Below are 19,392 nucleotides of genomic sequence, written 5' to 3'. Positions count from 1 at the left end.
TGCCCCAGAGGAGGGGGAGAAGATGGAATTCATGTGAATGCTAAACCCAGAGGGAGGAAGCTGTAGGTTATTATAGGATCATGGGATCGTTAGGGCTGGAAGGCCCTCAGAGGTCGTCTAATCCATCCTTATTTTGCAGCTGAGGCCCAGAGAGGGGACCTGCAGAGCGGGCCTGCTCCAAGACATGACCTCGAGCTGATTCCAACCCAGGTCACTGACTCTGGCCAGCATTGGCACCCTTCCACTCAAACATTCTGGCTTCTTTGTGTGAATGGGGCAGGGGGGCACATTTGGAGGGAATGGGTTCCTGACCTCACACTTCACTATTTGTTTCAGAAACCAGAGAGCCGAATGACCTGTTCCAGCCTAAAGCCTATGCCTTTCCCCTGAGCTCCCCTGACCCACAATTGATTAAGCCCCGTCAATAGCCTTCCTCAAAAAGCCCTTCTCAGACACCAAAGGCCTTAGAATAAGCTGGTTTGCATTGACGGCCCAAGTCCCTTGATCTGCACAGACATGTGTGAGAGGCAGGCGTGTGCATGGGGAGGTGGGGGAGGAGGGGGGCAGAGCCGCTGTTGATTTTTTCCTGAAACAACCCAGGCTTTATCAGGCCCATCTCTTTCCCACGGTTTTCTGTTGCCAGTGAGGTCACTGGTCCCTTTAAACTGCAACAGGGACCAATCAGGGAGCCTGGGGGAGGGTTGTAGGGGCTAGAGGGAGGGAGAGAGAGGGGGACAGGAGGAGCCGTTCACATAGACGTCTGTTCCCTTTACAGGAAGAGTCAGGATCACCCCCCCCCCAACAGCAGCAGCAGGAGGGAGAGAGAGAGGGAGGGGAAGCCAGGGAGACAGGAGGGAGGGGGAGAGAAGCAGGGCCAATCCATCACTCCTGGGAGATGCCTTATTAACCCATTAAACAGGGAGGTTACAGGAGGGAAAGAGGGGGGTCGGTCTGGAAACTGGAAAGGGCGTCTGAGCGTGAGAGACAGAGGAAGAGGAGAGGGCTGGGGTAGAGGGGGGCTGGTGGAGACAGAGCAGAGTGTGTGGGAGGGAAGGAGGTTGAGAAGATACTTCACCAAAGCCACAGGAGACCAGCCGGGTGGGCTGGGAGGGGAAGAAGTTTCTCTGCTCTCCAAGGAAGGAGACCCGGCTATTTCCTCTCCATTCTCCTTCTTCCTTTTAGAGGCAACCTAAGGGAAAGAGAGGAGGGAGGGAAGGGGAGAGAGAGAGAGAGAGAGAGAGAGAGAGAGAGAGCAAGCTGGGGAGCCCACCTGGGATAGGTGAGGAGGAACAGCTCAGATTCACACACACACACACACACACACACACACCTCCTCAGGTGTCAGATTTGTGGCTGCTGGCCATGAAGAGGTTGGGTGAAGACAGCCCGTCAGACACTGAGTCTGATGGGACCATAGACGTGGGCAAAGAAGAATACAGGTAAGAGATGTGCCTGGGTCCCTTGGATGGGAGTTGGATGCAGGGAGTGACTGCAGGAAGATATTGCCAAGCCTTGAAGGGCACTTTACTATTCTGATCTTAAACCCAATTATTGAGAGATTAGAGCAATAGACAACCTCTCCAGACCTCACCCTCCTCCTTTCCACTGAATCCGGGGAATAAGAATACCTGTCTCTCCAGTCTCTCAGCACTTGTGCCATAGACCAGTATGACACCCACCTCATTCAGTTTTAGGTCTGGGAGGGACCTCAGAAGTCATCTTGTTGTCTACCCCCCCCCATTTTACAGATGAGGAAACTGAGGCCCAGAGAGAAGAAGAGTAATTAGTAAGAAAAGTAAATAGTAATCTGGTGGGGGGGGACCTTTAGAAATCTCATCTAACTCCCTTCAGCATTTTCCAGAAGGGGAAATTGAGGCACGGAAAAGGGATAGGGATTCGACCAAAGTTTGTCAGTGGCAGAGCCTGGACACGTCTGTGGAAGACTAGCCCCCTCATAGCTTTTCTATTAGTGTAAATGGTGACTTTACTCCTAAACCTGGAGCCAATTACTGCTGTGTTCTGGGGTGGGGCAGGGTGTCGAGTTCTTTCAGCTCCCAACCCTCCCTTGGACATCCTGGCCCCAGTAGAGGTGGAGCCCATTCGGCTGGGAATGCAGGACCCATGATGACCTGTCTTCATTTTTATCCTTATTAAGTAACTTTGGACAAGTCCCTGAAATTCTTTTTGCCTCCAGTTTTCTTGTAAAACAGCAATTTTTCCCCCATTAATAAGAATGATATTCTCATGTAAATTCTTGAAACACACTAGAAATTAAATGGAAGGGGTGGGGAGACATGAAAATTGATTCCCAATGTAAAATTAAATCTTTCCCTGTCTCTCTTCTTTTTTCTATCTGTCTCATTCTGGCTATAGCTCTCCAGAGCTATCTGACTCTCCCTTTCTCTCTCTGTCCATGTCTCTCTCTAATTCACCGACCTATTCATCTATCCCTGAAGTGGAAATAGAGTATACATCGGATTGGGGCATCTTAATGATCTGTTTGATGAAGTTGAAACATGTTCTGTTTTGTTCTGTTCACTATAACAGAAGGAGTCCCAGTTTTTCCCTTGCCTATTTTCAAGGGTTGGTGAATGCTCTTTCTTAGAAGTGAGAACGTTAAACCATTTGTAAAAAAATGTTCTCTGTGGGTCTTAAGAAAACATGAAAATACTTTTATGGATGCATAGAATGAGCAGGAGGGGGTCTTAGAATATAGAATGTTACCAAATTCTGTGCTCCAACAAAGAATCTAAAATATCAGAGCTAGAAAGCACTCTAGAAAATAGGACATCAGAACTAGAAAACATTTATTTTTTGCTTTTTTGGGAGGGCATTTGGGGTTAAGCGACTTGCCCAAGGTCACACAGCTAGTAAGTGTTAAATGTCTGAGGCCGGATTTGAACTCGGGTCCTCCTGACTCCAGGGCCAGTGCTTTATTCACTGCACCACCCAGCCACCTCCTAGAAAAGATTTTAGAACATAGGTTGTCAGAGCATAGAACATAGACTGATCTAGAACATAGAACATAGCTTGGCATTTGAATCTGAAATATTTGGACATAAAAGTGCTGACCCTCAGGATCTGAGTTTAGAAAGCTTTTAAAGATGGTTGAATCTCCAGCATTCACTGGGTCATTGGATGGTTTAGTGCTGGAAAGGGCCTTGGACATCATGGGTTCTGACTCCTCGTTGTACAGCTGAAGAAGTGCAAGGGGTCCCATAGAGGGGAAGGGATTTGGCCTGACATGGGTCATTAGTGATGTCCAGCTAAGTTCAAGCTCCTGACTCCTGAGTCCAAGACTCTTTCCACCATTCCATCCTGCTTTCCCCACTTTAAGTGTTGAGATATTTTCTGTCATTTGACAAACCCATGGAAAAAGCTCCAGCCCCTAATTGATGTCCAGTCAATTCTCAGTTTTTCCCAAGAGGATTAGTCACATTGTAGATTAGTCATGGCAAAGCCCAGACTGGCTTCCCATTGCCCCTGAGAAAGCTTCCAGGTCACTGCTGCTGCTGTCAGCTGGCATGTTCTCATCAGGGGATGCAGACATTCGACCTGAGATGTGTGTGGGCAGAAAGGGAAATGTGACAGCTAGTGCCAACTGCCCAACATGCTTCATTTCATAGACTCATAGAAAATCAGAGCTGGAAGGGATCCCAGGAGAGAGAATGTTAAAGCTAGAAAAAATCTAAGAACATGGAATATCAGAACTGGAAGAAGCCTTGGAAAGGAACACAGAATGTTAGAACTGGGGGAGGGAGGGGGACCTTAGAACATGGAATGTCAGAGCTGAAGGACCTAAGAACACAGAACATCAGAAGAAAACTTAGAACAAAACAGAGAATGTCAGAGCTGAAAGGGATCTGAGAATAGAACAGAATGTCAGAACTGGGAGGGCACTTAGAACACAGAATGTCAGAGCTGGGAAGGCCCTTGGAACACAGAACATCAGAGCTGGGAGGAATACACCTAGATACCTAACAATCCTCCAGGGGACACTCGAGTATTGTCTGAATGCATGCTGCTTCCCCAGCCAATTGCCTGATATTCATTCTGTAACTTTCCAACCTAAAAGAATGTCTTTGAATATTCGAATAGTAGCTAACATTTCTATGGTTCACAAAGTTTGAACAGCCCATCCCATTTGTGCCTCACAGAGACCCTGTACAGCAGGCACGCTGGGCATTCGCCATCTTACAGATGGAGGCTGAGGCTGAGGTGACTGGCTCAGAGCCGGAAGTAAATGTTCCAGACCAGACATGTACAAGGAATTGTTTTCTGACCAGCAGAGGGGGAAGCCTGGTACCTCCATTACTTGCCAAAATGTTATATCATCACTTCTCCATTATCTGTGCTCATTGTAGGGGACAGATCCTTTTGGATTGTTCGCATTTGACATTGGAAAGCAAAGTGTGATAGAGGAGAAGAAGGAGGAGACAGATTCATCTTTCTACTCTTTTTTCATTTAATAAGTTCATTTTTCAGTTCATATTTAGATTCAAATGCTATATAAATCTCAAAGCACTGTTTGATAATAGTTCATATTTTATATAACAGAGTACTTGAAAAATATTAACTTATTTGATCCTCATCACAACCCTGTGAAACAAATGCTGTTATCCCCATTTTATAGATGAGGAAACTAAGACAGACAAAAATTAAATGACTTGCCCAGGATCACACAGCTACTAAATGTGTGAAGCTGGTTTTAAATTCAGGTTTTCCTTGACTCCACTGAGCTACATAGTTGTGTGCATTATATATATTATATAAATGGCAGTCATTGCTATTCTACGACTACTACAACTACCACCAGCACTACCACTACTTATGAACTCTACGACATAAGAAAGTCGCTTTCTTGTTTGGGCCTCAGTTTCAGGCAATAATAGACTCCCAGAGTTGGAATATACATTAATGCCTTCCTATTCCAACTCCCTACAATTCACTAATCCTCCGCTACAATATTCCCAATAAATATCTGTCTGACCTCTGTTGAATACTTCCAGTGACAAGGAGCTCATTAGCCATCATCCCTTTTTGGAAAGTTCTGATGATAAAATTAAAAGACTGGTCATTAGTGAATTTCATCAGTAAAATTAAGGAATCTATAAACCCGAAATCAAGGGTTCTTAACTTGGGACCTATGACCTTTTAAAAAATTATACTGAGGGGCAGCTAGGTGGAGCAGTAAATCAGCTGGAATCAGGAGGACCTGAGTTCAAATCCAGCCTCAGACACTTGATATACATTTACTGTATACCTTGGGCAAGTCACTTAACCCCAATTGCCTTGCCTTCCCCCCTCCAAAAAAAAAAAAAAAAGAAAATATATGTGAATAACTGTATTTTAATATAATTGACTTCCTTCTTACTCCATTTTTTGCATTTAAAAACATTATTCTGAGAAGGGTCCCAGAGGTTTCACAGATTGCCCAAGGGGTCCATGGCACACAGAATGTAGAGAACCTCTCTTATAGATGTCTTAGGTCTCTTCCTGCTTTAAATCTGATGAACATTTATAGTATCAGAGATCACAAAAGCTAATGAGCTCAGAGAAAAAGTCCCAAAGTGGAAAGAACAGTGGTTTGGGAGTCAAGGGATCTGGATTCAAGTCTCAGTTTTGCCATTTCCTAGCTGTGTGATCATGGACCAGTCAATGGACTGCTTTAAACCTCAGTTTCCTCCTAAGTAAACTTGATATAGTTTATATGCCCTCCTTTCTCACAGGCTAGAAGTGAGAAAAGTTCTTTAGAAACTATAAAGTATGATTAAGATCATAGCACTCATCAACATTATTGTTGTCATTGAGAGGTTTTGGAATTTGTCAGGGGCTGTTTTATAGAGCACGAAACTGTGTGATTTGGAGCAATTAGCTCGCATAAAGTCTGTGAATCTCCATTTCCTCTGTAAGATTACAGATTTATAACTAGAATGAAACTGGAGACATTAAGTTCTTTTTACAGGCCAGGAAATGGAGGCTCAGAGATGTTAAGGGAGGGGGGAAGGAAGGAAGGAAGGAAAGAAGGAAGGAAGGAAGGAAGGAAGGAAGGAAGAAAGGAACACATACATATATGTATGTATATATACATATACATATATATTGCCTTCCAAAGTTTAAAGAGCTATAGAAATACCAGTTAACCTTATTTTTATTAGCTCAATAGCAATGATAACTCCCCATTTCTATAATGTTTCAAAGGTTTCTTATAGCAGTCAGATATTATTTTTATCCCTATTTTATAGACAAGGAATCTGAGGCTCAGGGAGAAGTATAACTTGCTTGTGATCACTCTGCTAATGGGTGGCAGAACAGGGATCTGAGCCTAGGTCTTCTGACTCTATGAGGCCAGTGCCCTTTCCACCTTTCTAAGTCTCCTCTCTCTAATAATAATCAGAAAAAGGATTATGATTACAGCTCCAATTTATTTTATGCTGTCTATATTCCATGTCACATTCCTTGCAACAACCCTGGTAGTATATTATTATCTCCATCTTACAGATGAGGAAACTGAGACCCAGAGGGGGTAGAGTGACTTCTTGTTCAAGGTCACATAAGAAATATTGGAGTCAGGTCTCTGGACACCAAAACCAGCTTTCTTTCTGTTGTACCACAAAGCTTTTTTTTCCCCTTTCTTTCCTAATTTCTTTTCCTTCTTCCCTTCCATCCATCCTTCCTTCCTTCCTCTTTCTTCCTTTCTTTCTTCCTTTCTTTCTTCCTTCCTTCCTTCCTTCCTTCCTTCCTTCCTTCCTTCCTTCCTTCCTTCCTTTCTTTCTTTCTTTCTTTCTTTTTTTCTTTCTTTCTTTCTTTCTTTCTTTCTTCCTTTCTTTCTTCCTTTCTTCCTTTATGTACAGAAATATTTTTAATTTAATTTTTTAAATGAACAAATATCTATTTTCTCTCCCTCCCACCTCTCTACCATCTTTAAAAAAGAAAAAGAAAACCCTCATAACAAATATATGCAGTCAAGCAAAACAAATTCCCACATTGCCTTTGTCCAAAAATATGTCTCATTATGCACCTCTAGGCCATCACCCCTCTGCCAGGAGGTGGATAGCATACTTCATTATCAAGTCTAGAATCACCATTGGACATTGAGTTAGAGTTCCTAAAGTCTTTCAAAGTTGTTTACTATTACAATGTTGTTGTTACTATATAAATTGTTCACCTGGTTCTGATCACTTCAATCTGCATCAGTTCATAAATATTTTCTCAGGTTTCTCTGAAATCATCTCTTTCATCATTTCTTCCAGCACAATGGCATTCCATTACTACCTCTCTTTTCTCAGGGAGAAAGCCTGGATGCCAGAAAGCCCTAGCCTGATTCTGGATTTTAAAAAAAGAAAGAAAATACAAAATTCCTCTCTCTGCCCTCCTCCAGCTACCACCACCATCAGACAAATCCTGAAACCTCAGGGCCTAAGGGCAGCTGTCAAAACCACGTGGCCTTCTTTGTTTAGGAGACAATGAACAGCTCATTCCAGGGCCTTTTTCCTTTTGAAGTAGGACTCTGAGGGTTAGTGGAAAGACTTGCTGGAGAAGAAATATGTCTGATCTGAGACTGTTGAGATCTGATGAGCTGGCTGGGGAGAAGAGGAGGGAGAGGCCGGGGAGTCAGCTGCCTTCTGCTGCTGCTCTCAGATCACTCTTTGAAGGGATTCCTCTAAGCTGGGAGAAATAATGAGAACCACTTACAGCCGGGCCCTCCTTTCTAATGAGCCCATGTGGTGCCTGGGGCTAGGGATGCTCTGAATGAGCAGTTAGTCACGTTAACCTGTCTCTTCTTCCCCCAGCCAGATCTCCGGGGCTCACTCCCCCACCACCACTTCGCAGATGCAAGCCAGAAAGAAAAGGAGAGGGGTGAGTGGTACTCTGAAGCTTCTACTGATGTTTGCTGTGGCCCCTGGGCAACCCTGGATTTCTCAGAGTACCCTAACTTACTGTTTATTACCTATATATTTAAATAATTTATGTATTTCTCAAATGACTTATTGTCCAGGTCATAGGGTGTGCTTCCAAGGTCATAATCATAGGAAGTGACAGGAGAAGGAGGCTTTAATTGGAGGAAATGGAGACTACTTGGAGTTTCTGTCTACATCCCCATAGAAGATAAGCTGTTGAGGGTTATTTCATTTTGTCTTTGCATCCCAGTATCTGGCATACAGTAGGCACTTAATAAAACCTTCTTGGTTGGTTGATTAATCGCCTAAAATTCTTTTAGCCACTATGTTGGGGACCCTGGACTTCTGATACAGTCATGCCAGACTGAATAGGAAAGGGTTCAGAAGAATACAGGATCACTAGCATACAGCAGGTATTTAATGGATGCTTGTTGACTGATTGATTCCTAGGATTTAGAACTGGATGATCATGATGATAACTGACATTTCTAGAACACATTGAAATTTGTAAGGCACTTCACATCACTCATTTGCTCTCCACAGTTTTACCACTGCAGTACAATGGGCCAGCTGAAACCATTAAGTCCCTTAGCCTGAGTCTCAGTTTCCCCATCTGTAAAGTGAGAATGATAATACCTGATGTCAAGGGTTTAGACCTAAATGTACTTTTGTTTTTCAGTCATTTTAGTTGTGTCCAACTCTTCATGACCCCATTGGGGGTTTTCTTGGCAAAGATACTGGAGTGATTTGCCATTTCCTTCTCCAGCTCACTTTACAGATGAGGAAACTGAGGCAAACAGGGTTAAGTGACTTGCCCCGGGTCACACAGCTATTAAGTATCTGAGACCAGATTTAGACTTAGAAACAGGAGTCTTTCTAAGTCCTGTCCCAGTGCTCTATCTCCTGCCACCCAGCTGGCCAAACCAAAGAGAGACATGATAAATTGGGTGGGATGAGGGGTGGGGGTGGGGAGGGTCCTGTCGGACTGAGAAATGCTTCTTGCAGATGGTGGGACAAAGTGGGACAAGCCAGCAGGCTTCCTTCCTGAGCCACATTCCCCTCCAGGATAGATGAGTTCCCACCCTGATCAATAGCTTAACCTCTGACCAAGGCTCCATCACTTTAGGGGGTGGGGAGGCCATGAGCTAGCTAGACAGAAGGTACCTTGATTATTGTTGGTATTTCATTTCAAAAGAAGGCCATAGCTTTTGTTCTCACTTTCCTAAAGTGAAAAAACGTCTGTAAAAAGTTTCAGGCTGGAGAAATATTATTTCCTACGAAATTAACAAGGATAAATTAACTTAATTTAAAAAAGAAATTAACAAGGTGTTTTTAAAAATTAGTCTACAAATAGTATAGAGGATTCCCAAGAGAGGATGTTCTCTCCACCAACATAGGTTACCAACTTCTCTGTGGCCTGGGGAGTTGCCTGGAACACGAAGCAGTTAAGGGACTTGCCCAGGGTCACATAGTCAGTATGAGTCAGAGGTTGGGATTCGCATCCAGATCTTTCAGGCTTCAAGGCCTTCATTTCTATGCTGCCCATCTTATCTTCTGACTCATGGAATAATAATAATAATAATACCTATTCCCATGTATTCCACTCTTGGGCCTTAGAGTTTATAAAGCATTTTCACATATATGCTTTCATTTGTTCCTCACAACAACCTAGGAAGGAGGTGGGCAGGGTTATTAACCCATTTTACAGTAGGGAAATCTGAGGCTCAAATCAGTTAAGTGATTGGCTCAAGGTCACAGAATCTGATAAATGGCAGCCCAGAGACTAGATCTTCTGATTTGTACATTTTAAAAATGATCATGAATATAATTGTCAGCATTTGTAGAATAACTAAGGGTTTGCAATGTGTCTTACAGATGGGTGCTCATTTGGTTTTTATGGCACATGTTTTTTCATACTGTTTCATGGCCCCAGATCCAGGTGGTCTCAGTGAGGCGTGATGCCTCCTTCCCTCTCCTTTAACCCCTCCTTCACTGTTGGTAATCTTGCTAGCTTTAATACAGTTAGGTAGCACCATGGACAGAGAACTCTAGACCTGGAGTCAGGAAAACCTGAGTCCAAACACTCCCTCACACATTTTACTAGCTGTGTGCCCCTAGGTAAGTCATTTGTTGCTATCTGCCTCCATTTCCTCATCCATAAAATGGGAATAATAACAGCACCTACTTCCCAGGATTGTTGTGAAGATAAAATGAGATAATGTTTGTAAAGTGCTTTGCAAACCTTTTTTGTTTTGTTGTTGAGTTGGTGCAGCCATGTCCGACTCTTTGTGACCCCCTTTGGAATTTTCTTGGAGAGGTTTGCCATTTCCTCCTCTAGCTTATTTTACAGATGAGGAAACTAAGGCAAACAGGGTTTAAATGACTTGCCCAGGGTCACACAGCTAGTGTCTCAGGTCAGATTTAAACTCAGGAAGATGAGTCTTCCTGACTCCAGGCCTGGTTCCCTATGCACCATGGCACCATCCAGCCATCCTTGCAAACCATAAAGTGCTATACAAATATTATTATTGTTATTATTACTATTGCTGAGGACTGTGTGTTGCCAAAGGTATCCCAACCATCTTTCCCTTCAGATTGCAGCACAATATAGTAGGAAAATCTCTGGCCTGTGTATAAGAGACCTAGGTTCTAGCACTCACTGATTAGCTGTATGACCTGAGTCATTTAAGTTCTCTGAGCCTCGGTTTCCCCATCTGCATACTGAAGATGATAATTCCTGATGTTGGGAGGGGGATAGTAGTCCACAATATCAGGTCATCACCTCTGACTCGGACCTATCCTCAGGGAAAAGGAAGAGCTTCTGAATATGAAGGACATTGCCTTCACTAATCCTACAGCCCAGATTCTTCCAGACCAATTTTAGCAGTGCCACATGTGCCCAAATCTCAAGGCCACTTGACCAGATTTACCAGGGAACATGTGGGACACTGCCTACTGATTCCTCCTTCCAAGAGGGAGAGAAAGCCAGTAACTGGGCACCCTTAGGAACTTGGACCCTGCAATCTCCCCACTGAATTCTTCCTGTCCCTCATCCCCCTGGTTTCTACTGCTCCACAGGGTTTAAGGGACCAGTTTCGCATGTACCAGCAGAGGCCACCTTGATTCTCCTGCTTTAATGTATTATCTGCAGGTAGCCTGTAAGGGGCTAGAAACACTGTGGTTCCTCTATCCACCACCAATAGCTAGTCACTATATGGGCAGTTTATCTGTCCCATCCACTCTGCCCAGGGTCCTTGGGGGGGGGGGGGTTGCAAGGACTTTCATAGATCATGGATCTGAAAGGCACTTTTTAAACTGAGAAGGATCATTTTTTTTCTGTTATTCCTCTTATCTTCTCCCTTCTTCCACCTCCCTCCCATCCATCCCCCTCCCCAGGGCTTCTCAATCCAGTGAAAGATCTATAGGTTCTGGGAGAAATATCTAGCTAGATGTCAGATTCCTTGGGTTTTATGAGCCCATACCATGTCCCCATCCTGGAAATATACTGCCATTTTTGTGTCTGATCTTGGTCACTGCCGTGACATTCTACATTCCTTTGGTCATTCAACAAATATTTATTAAACACTAACTGTGGGCAAAGTTCTGTGATCAGTCCAGAGAGACCCAATCTTTCAGGGAATTCATTTATTATTAGAGAAAATAAGACAAAAACACATATAAATTTAATATACAGCATTACATGACAAATGCATTAGAGATATGTAACCTGAGGAAGAAATTGTGGATGGCGTCTGGAGATCAAAGGCTTCTTGGAGGAGGTGACTGGCTTTTGATTTGAGGTCTAAAAGTAGGGCACAAACATAACAGACGAAGAAAGGGAGGGTGGACGTTCCAGGTTCAGGGGATAGCCTGAGCAAAAAATACAGAGGAAGGAGAATATAATGCCATTCTCAGGGAGCAAAAAGGAGTCCAGTTTGACCGAGAATTAACAAGTAAAGAAGGGGAAGGGAGGCATTCCAGGAACAAGGATAAGCAAAAGTATGGAGGTAGGAGAGCACAGTGCATGTTTGAGGACAGAAATTAGTCCATTTTAACTGGAGTGTCAAATGCATAAAGAAGAGAAGACAAGACAAGACAAGAGGACAAAACTGAAAAGGGAGGTTGATCCCAGTTGATTTAAATTCTTGTCCAAGGAATTTGAACTTTACTAGGGTCTGTGCAAATGAGGCTCTTTGAGATCCTCCAGATGAGAAGTTTTGCCTCAGGGGTGACTGGGACTGGGGAAGGCAGTTTGGAGAAGGGCTTCCTATGTATACGATGTGATTGTCTCCCCTCTAGATCATTGAGAAAAGGCGGCGGGATCGCATCAACAGCAGCTTGTCTGAGCTTCGTCGTCTGGTCCCTACAGCCTTTGAGAAGCAGGTAAGGAAGGGTGACCCTGGAGGATGGAGGGTTGGGTGTCTACTGGAGGGGAGGGAAAGAAGATACATCTTCTGGTTTCCCATTGAGGTAGGAGAGCTCAGTGCCATTTTCAGGGGTCAAAGAGGAGTTTGGTCTGGTGGATTTCTCCTGTGTGAATGTCCATTCAGGCTGGACCTATTTCATAATTCAAATGCTGAGAAGTCCAGGCTACTGGAGAGAGTGATGGAGAAGGTGCTATTTTCATTTCATTCCTGACCAGTCTCTCAGTAAATAGCACTTGTTTCTATTCTGGCCAGAAACTCTGAAGGTCTTCCCCTCCCAAACTGATTCTTTTTGAAGGCAAACCAGGCCACCTTTTGCCTCAATTCATACTTCACCTTTAATCACTGAATGGGTATTGCCTCAAACAAACTGAGACCTGGGAAAGACCTTAGTTTAAAAAGGCCAAGTTCTCCCACTGCATCTGGGGCCATTGCCAATTGTTTTGACTCTTGTCTTGCCACTGGACCCTCATGACTCTGGAGAAGAGAATGAGACTGATGACTTTGCAGAGCCCTGTCTCACTTAAATCCAATTCACTTATAAGCCATCACCCTCCTGATATCATTGGTCCTTTTCAAGAATGAAGGACAAACAACAAATCGATCTCTCTCTTCTTAGTCTCAGTCCCACCTAGGAGATCAGATTCATCTTCCTAAAGCATGTCACTTACCTACTCAAAAACCTTCAATGTCCTGGACAATGTTCTGGGCAAATGTCTTCAGCAAAATTTAGACAAGTGAGTCTCAGCTTCCTTATCTTTCAAAAGGGGAAGGGGGGCGGCCAGGTAGCACAGCGAGTAAGAGCTCCAGTGTCGGGATGACCTGGGGATCAAAACCGGGCTCAGATACTTAGCACCACATCCATAAATAACTGGCCGTGTAACCTTGAGCAAGTTACTTAACCCCAATTGCTTAAAAAAAAAGGGGGAAGGAAATCGCTTTGCCCCCTGCAACACAGTTGTTTTTAACAAAGTTTGAGTTGGAAGACACTCAGTCCAATTCCCAGCCAGATGTCCAAAACCCTTCTGCCATGTTCCTCCATCCAGCGCTTGAATGGTTCCAGTGGGGAGGAGTGCCTTATCTCCCAAGGCACACCATTGCTTTGTTGGACAGCTCCAAGGGTTAGGCATGTCTCCCTTAACACTGAGCTTAAATATGCCTCTTTTCAACTTCTACCCACTGCTCCTGACCTTTGGGGCTAAGCAGAACAAAGCCAGTCCCTCTTCCACTCTATAGTTCTGGAGACATGTGAAGACTTGTTATCTTGTCTCCCTGTCCCCCTCCTCCATCTCTTTTCTTAGACTAACTACCCTGACCTGACCTCCTTCCTTCAAACAATTGACCTTCATATAGTCTGATTCTGAGTCTCTTCACCATCCAGGTTTGCCCTGATTTGGACACACTCCTCTTGTTGGTGGCCCTTTCTAATATATGGTCCTGGAACAGAACAGAACAGAACAGACCGTTCCAAACATGGTCTGATTAGAGCAGAGGATGATGAAACTCACATCCTTGTCTTTATTAACATGACTAAGATTGTGTCACCTTTCTTGGCTGCCATGTCCTTATTGATTCCTATGGAGTCTGAAATCCATCAAGTCTCCCCAGGTCCTTTTTGGATCAAATATGTTCTATATATGTCTCCTACTTTGGAATTTGATGTTTTGACTGTTAAGTGCAGGGCTTTAGCATTTTGTCTTGTTAAATTTGCTTCTTACTCTAGTTTGTTGGCACTTTTGGGGTCCTGATTCAATCGTTCAGCTTTCTGTCACCTCTAGATTTGATAAGTGTGACATATAAACCGATATAATAATAATTATTGGCTCAGTCATTTTCAGTTATACCCAACTCTTCATGATTTTATTTGGGGTTTTCTTGGCAAAGATACTGGAATGGTCTTCCATTTCCTTCTCCAACTCATTTTACAGATGGGGAAATTGGAGCAAACAGGGTTAAGTGACTTTCCCAGGGTCACACAGTTAGTAAATGTCTGAGGCCAGATTTGAACTCAGGAAGATGAGTCTTCCTGACTCCAGGTTAAGCACCCTATCGACTGTGCTGCACAGCTGCCAATAATAGTTATAATAACTTATACATTCTATAACACTTTAATTCTAAACACTTTCCCCACAACAGTTCTGTGAGATAGAGTTTGCAAATGTCATTATCTCAGTTGTATAGAAGAGGAAACTGAGGTTCACGAGAAAGTCAGTGACTTACCCGGTCTTGCACAGCTATTAAAGAGTCACAGGTGAGATTTGAACCCAGGTCTCCTGGCTCCAAGTCCAGTGTTTTTTGCACTACAGAGTGAATCATCCAAGTTGGTGTGAGAATCAAAAGAAATGATGTGAGTAAAAGCAGCCTAAATACTGTAAAGCACTCTACAAGTTAGGTTGTGATTATATCCATACTTAATATATTATACATATCACATATGTCATTTCCATACACCCAATTTGCTGGTGAAGTCAGGGGGTCCTAAAGAAGTTTACAGGTGGGGAAACTGAAGCTCGAAGGAGTTAGGGGACTTTCTCAAAGTCACACAGATCTCAAGTATCCAAGTATGGGTCCTACATTTTCTGATTCCAAGCCAGGAGTGTTTCCCATTTCACCACACTGTTTGCCTGCTCCTTAAACCATATTCTCTTGGGAAGGATCCAGAGTGTTCTGTTCTCCATCTCTCGGAACCCTCCCGGGTCTTCCCCTGTATACTGGGCTTCCTTTTCTCTTTCATCAGTCTTGACCCTGTAACTGATTTGTTCAGTGTAACAATGACCTCAGAGGTAACTGTTGGTGCAGTGATTATAGTGCCAGGCTTGGAATGGGGAAGTCCTGAGTTCAAATCCAGCCTCAGGCACTTACTAATTGTATGATCCTGGGCAAGTCATTTAATCCCTGTTTGCCTCAGTTTCCTCAATTGTAAAATGAGGATAATAATAGCACCTATCATGCAGGGCTGAGATAATATTTGTAAAGCATTTAGCACAGTGCTGAGCCCATAGCTGTTGTTTAGTCATGTGGATCATATCTTCCATGGGGTTTTCTACAGATTGATGTGATCTCATCTCAACTGGACCCTCACCCAAGCAAGGCAATCCTCCCATGCTTCCCTAATTGATTTCCTGTTGCACTTCCCAGGGAAGCTGCTCTAAGGGAAGCTGCTGTAAACCTTATCTTCCCTCCTCAAGCCCCCTACACCACCCTAACTTCTGCCCCTCCCATCTGCCTTCTCCCCATCTCCTCTGGCAGATTACCTTTCTCTCCAGTCTTTAATTTCTCCCTGTCAGATGCCTCTGAGCATGTTCAAGTCTCTTCCAGCCTTAAAAAGCCTTCACTTGAACTCTAGCCTCAAGTTATGATCCCATAACTCTCTTCCCTTTTATAGGCAAACTCCTAAAAAAAAAAAGCTGTCTCTGCTAACCTACATGTCCTCTCCTCACTTTTTCCTCAACCCTCTACAATCTGGCTTCCAATCTTATCATTCAACAAACTGCTCTCTCCACAGTTACTAATGAATGGTCTCTTAGCTGCTAAATCCAATGGGTTTCTCTCAGTCCTCCTCCTTCTTGACCTCTCTGCAGTCTTTGACACTGTGGATCACTCTTAACCCTTGGATACTCTCTTGTCTCTCCAAGAAAAAAATCTCAGGGTGCCAGTCATACCCCATCACACACACACACACACACACACACACACACACACACACAATTTCCACAATTAATCTAAGTTCTCTGAGTATTTAATTTATGTGTTTGTACCCCTGACACCTAGAACAGTACCTGGCAATAGCAAGTGTCTATGATTGATTGTCACTACCCCAGGGTAGTGACAGCCCAGTATCAGGGTTCATTGGCTTCTCCTACTCCTGAAGATCTGAATTCCCCTCTCTTCCCCTTTCTCTTTTCTACAGGGCTCCTCCAAGCTGGAGAAAGCAGAAATCCTACAGATGACAGTGGATCATTTGAAAATGCTCCGTGCCACCGGAGGGTCTGGTAAGAGGAGCCTTTCTTCCTAAGGGACTGAGGTGGGGATAAGCAAGGGTCAAACTAAGTGTCTCCCTCCTTATTTCATCCCACTGTCCCCCTTCCAGTAAAATAACACCCACCCCCATCCTCTGAGACCATGTGGTATCCTGAAAAGAACACTCTCTGAGTTTAGAAAGTCGTAAGACCTGAGTTCAAATCCCAATGTGGCTATTTTCTACCTATGTGATCTAAGGAGAGTCGTTTAAACTCTCTGGGCCTCAGTTTCCTCACTTGCCAAATTAGGAAGTTGGACTAGATCTTTCTAAGGTCCCTTCCAGACAAACTCCATGGTAACCTCCATCCCCTTGCCAGCTCCAGTGTTCCAGGGGAGCATGGCACTGCTCCAACTGGCAGCCTAGTGCCCTACTGTCTAGCTTTCTCTACCTCTTTAAACTACAATCTAGTCTGTCAACTTGTTTTTTTTTATTATTTTGAGAACTACATTTTAATATTGGTTTCCTTTGTCATCCTATGAATTTTATTGCATTCATTGAAAAGCATGATTCTGAGAAAGGGTCCAGAGACTTCAACAGACTGTGTCCATGACACAAAAAAAGGCTGAGCCCCTGTCCTGGGCCCTTGCTGAGTGATGGGCTATCTGATCTCTGATATACTAGTTCACTTAATCAACATTTCATTTAGCTTACATTAAATACCTACTATGTGCCAAGTGCTGGGCTAAGCATCAAGGTTACAAAGAGGCAAAAAGCAGTCCCTGGCCTCAAGAAGCTTACAATCTAATGGGGGAGAGGGAGGGGAAACAATATGCAAAGCAGGATACATACAAGAAAGGGAATGTTAAGGCCCTGGTATTGAGAGGGGTTGGGGAAGGCTTCCTATGGAAAGCAGGATTTTAGTTGGGACTTAAAGGGAGCCAGGGAGGTCAGTTGTGAGAGCAGGGCAGGGAGAGGGTTCTGGCCATGGGCGAGAGCCAGAGAGAATGGCCAGAGCCAAAGATGGAACAGCCAGGAGGCCAGTATCACTAGATCAAAGAGAATATGGGGGTGTAACATGTAAGAAGACTGGAAAGGAATGAGGGACTTTGAATACCAAGCACAGCACTTTGTGTTTGATTCTGAAGGCAGTAGGGAGCCACTGCAGTTTATTGAGGGAGGTAGAGGGGGGTAAGGGTTGACATGATCACATTTACACTTTAGGAAAATCACTTTGGTTACTGAATGGGAAAGATGGATGGGAAATGGGGAGAGACTGGAGGCAGGCAGACCCACCAGCAGCTATTGCAACAGTCCAGGTGTGAGGGGATGAGTCCATGTGGTATCCTAAAAGATAACAGCATCACACACCCCTGTCTAAGACATTGATTTCTAAGAAATATCAGTGACTTAAGTCAGAGTAATAAGTCTCTGTCCAGAAATCCTGGGCGCTGTGGCAGACCAATGGGCACGATGGCTTTTATGTCCAGGGACACAGCATGGCTCAGTGTCCAGAATACTGGGTTGGGATCAGGGGATCTGCTTCTGACCCATGTAATGCCTCTCTGGGCCTCAGTTTCCTCCTCTGTAAAGTGTTTGACTAAATGATTTCCATAGTTCTTTCCAGCACTAAACCCTATAACCCCCTCATATTCCAACAGATATTTGAGTATATGCCAGTGCTAGAGAGAAGGAAGAAGGAGAGTAGGTAAGGCTGCAACTGTGGACCTGAAGGGACTTTTGTTGTTCAGATAAGAGTCCCAGCCATGGAGTTTCAGCTAAAGAGCCATAACAACTCACAGTTGCACAGAGCTTAAGGATTTATAGAGCATTTTATGCACATTATATCAACCTTGTCTGTGAAGTACAATTATTACTCCCACTTTCCAGAGGAGAAAACTGAGGCTCAAAGGGTTGAATGAGCTGCCCAGAGGTGCTCAGTGTCAGAGTCTGGATCTGAACCTCAGTCTTCTGCCACCATCCCAGGCCAGGACTCTCACCTTATATCTGCTCAGGAGCACCTTCCTTGGTTTGGCCCCTCAGGAGAGGCTCGATGCTCAAGGGAGATGCCATGTTTGTTCTTAAGAGCTGACTCCCATGCCATCGGTCACCTCAGGACCTCATTTTCTGGTGCCTTGACTCAGAGGTCAGCCTCTCATGGGGGGCCTAGCTAAGACCTGTGACGTGTCAGTGGTGATCACAGAACAGATAACCAACTCCCAGAGCCTCAGGAGAGTCAAATGAACCAAGGAGATTTGTCCCCTGGGAAGCCCCACCAATAACATCCAACATTTCTATAGAGGTTTTAATATTCTCGAAGCACTTGACATAAAATTTCTAACAGCAGTCCAGCAAGTTAGGTGCTGTTACTATGTCCATTTCACAGGTAAAGATACTGAAGCTGAGAAAGGGTAAGTGAGGGTGCCTCTGGCACTGGCAAGATTTGAACCTGGGTCTTCCCTGACTCCACTTTATGCTTCTACACTAAAGGATGTCCATAAACAGACTGAATCAGGTGCCCTCTGATGTTCCTTCCAATTCTGATTCTAGAATTCATTGACTCTGAAAAGATGCGGAGATAATAAAGCTGTAGATTCAGAGCTAGAAGGAGAGTTAGGGACCACAGAGTCCAACCTTCTTATTTTACAGGTGAGGAAACTGAGGCACAGAGAAGTTAAGAGATTTGCCCAGAGTCACAGAACTAGTAAGTGTCTGAGGGAGGAATCATTCCATCTAATTCCACACCACCACCATCATATTTTACAGTTGGGGAAACTGAGACACAGAGAAGGAAAGGTAGAATGTATCCAAGCTGGGATTTGAAATCAGGTCCTTCACCTCCAAATCCAGGGCTCCTTTTGCTGCACTGTGAATGAATCAGGATTAGAGAAATCTGGACCCCTTTGCTCTATGAAAACTGACTTGTAAATGGGACACTTGGCACCCATGCATTGAAAGTACTGGGTGGGGGTGACTAGGTGGCGCAGTGAATAGAGCACTGGCCCTGGAGTCAGGAGGACCTGAGTTCAAATCCAGCCTCAGACACAAACTAATTATGTGACTGTAGCAGCAAGCACCCCAAGCGTCCTCAGGGTTTGCAGCTACCACA

The 19,392-nt window shown here is 44.2% G+C and overlaps 1 protein-coding gene across 1 annotated transcript in view; it reads left to right on the top strand.

The window, feature by feature from the left end:
* Positions 1-726: 726 nt before the first annotated feature.
* Positions 727-19,392, top strand: part of HEYL (hes related family bHLH transcription factor with YRPW motif like) — a 23,250-nt gene continuing 4,584 nt past the window's right edge. The window contains exons 1-4 of the mRNA XM_069068014.1: positions 727-1,439; positions 7,794-7,860; positions 12,201-12,284; positions 16,236-16,317. Coding sequence (XP_068924115.1) covers positions 1,363-1,439; positions 7,794-7,860; positions 12,201-12,284; positions 16,236-16,317 — 310 coding nt within the window. The 5' untranslated portion in view covers positions 727-1,362. The remainder of the gene's footprint in view (positions 1,440-7,793; positions 7,861-12,200; positions 12,285-16,235; positions 16,318-19,392) is intronic.

The sequence above is a fragment of the Petaurus breviceps genome, unplaced genomic scaffold (genome assembly GCF_028583685.1).
Source record: "Petaurus breviceps papuanus isolate PSGF00001 unplaced genomic scaffold, PetGlider_PUasm1.0 90760, whole genome shotgun sequence".
Taxonomy (NCBI): domain Eukaryota; kingdom Metazoa; phylum Chordata; class Mammalia; order Diprotodontia; family Petauridae; genus Petaurus; species Petaurus breviceps.
Note: the sequence above shows the minus strand (reverse complement) of the source record. Positions and strands in the feature narration are given on the sequence as shown.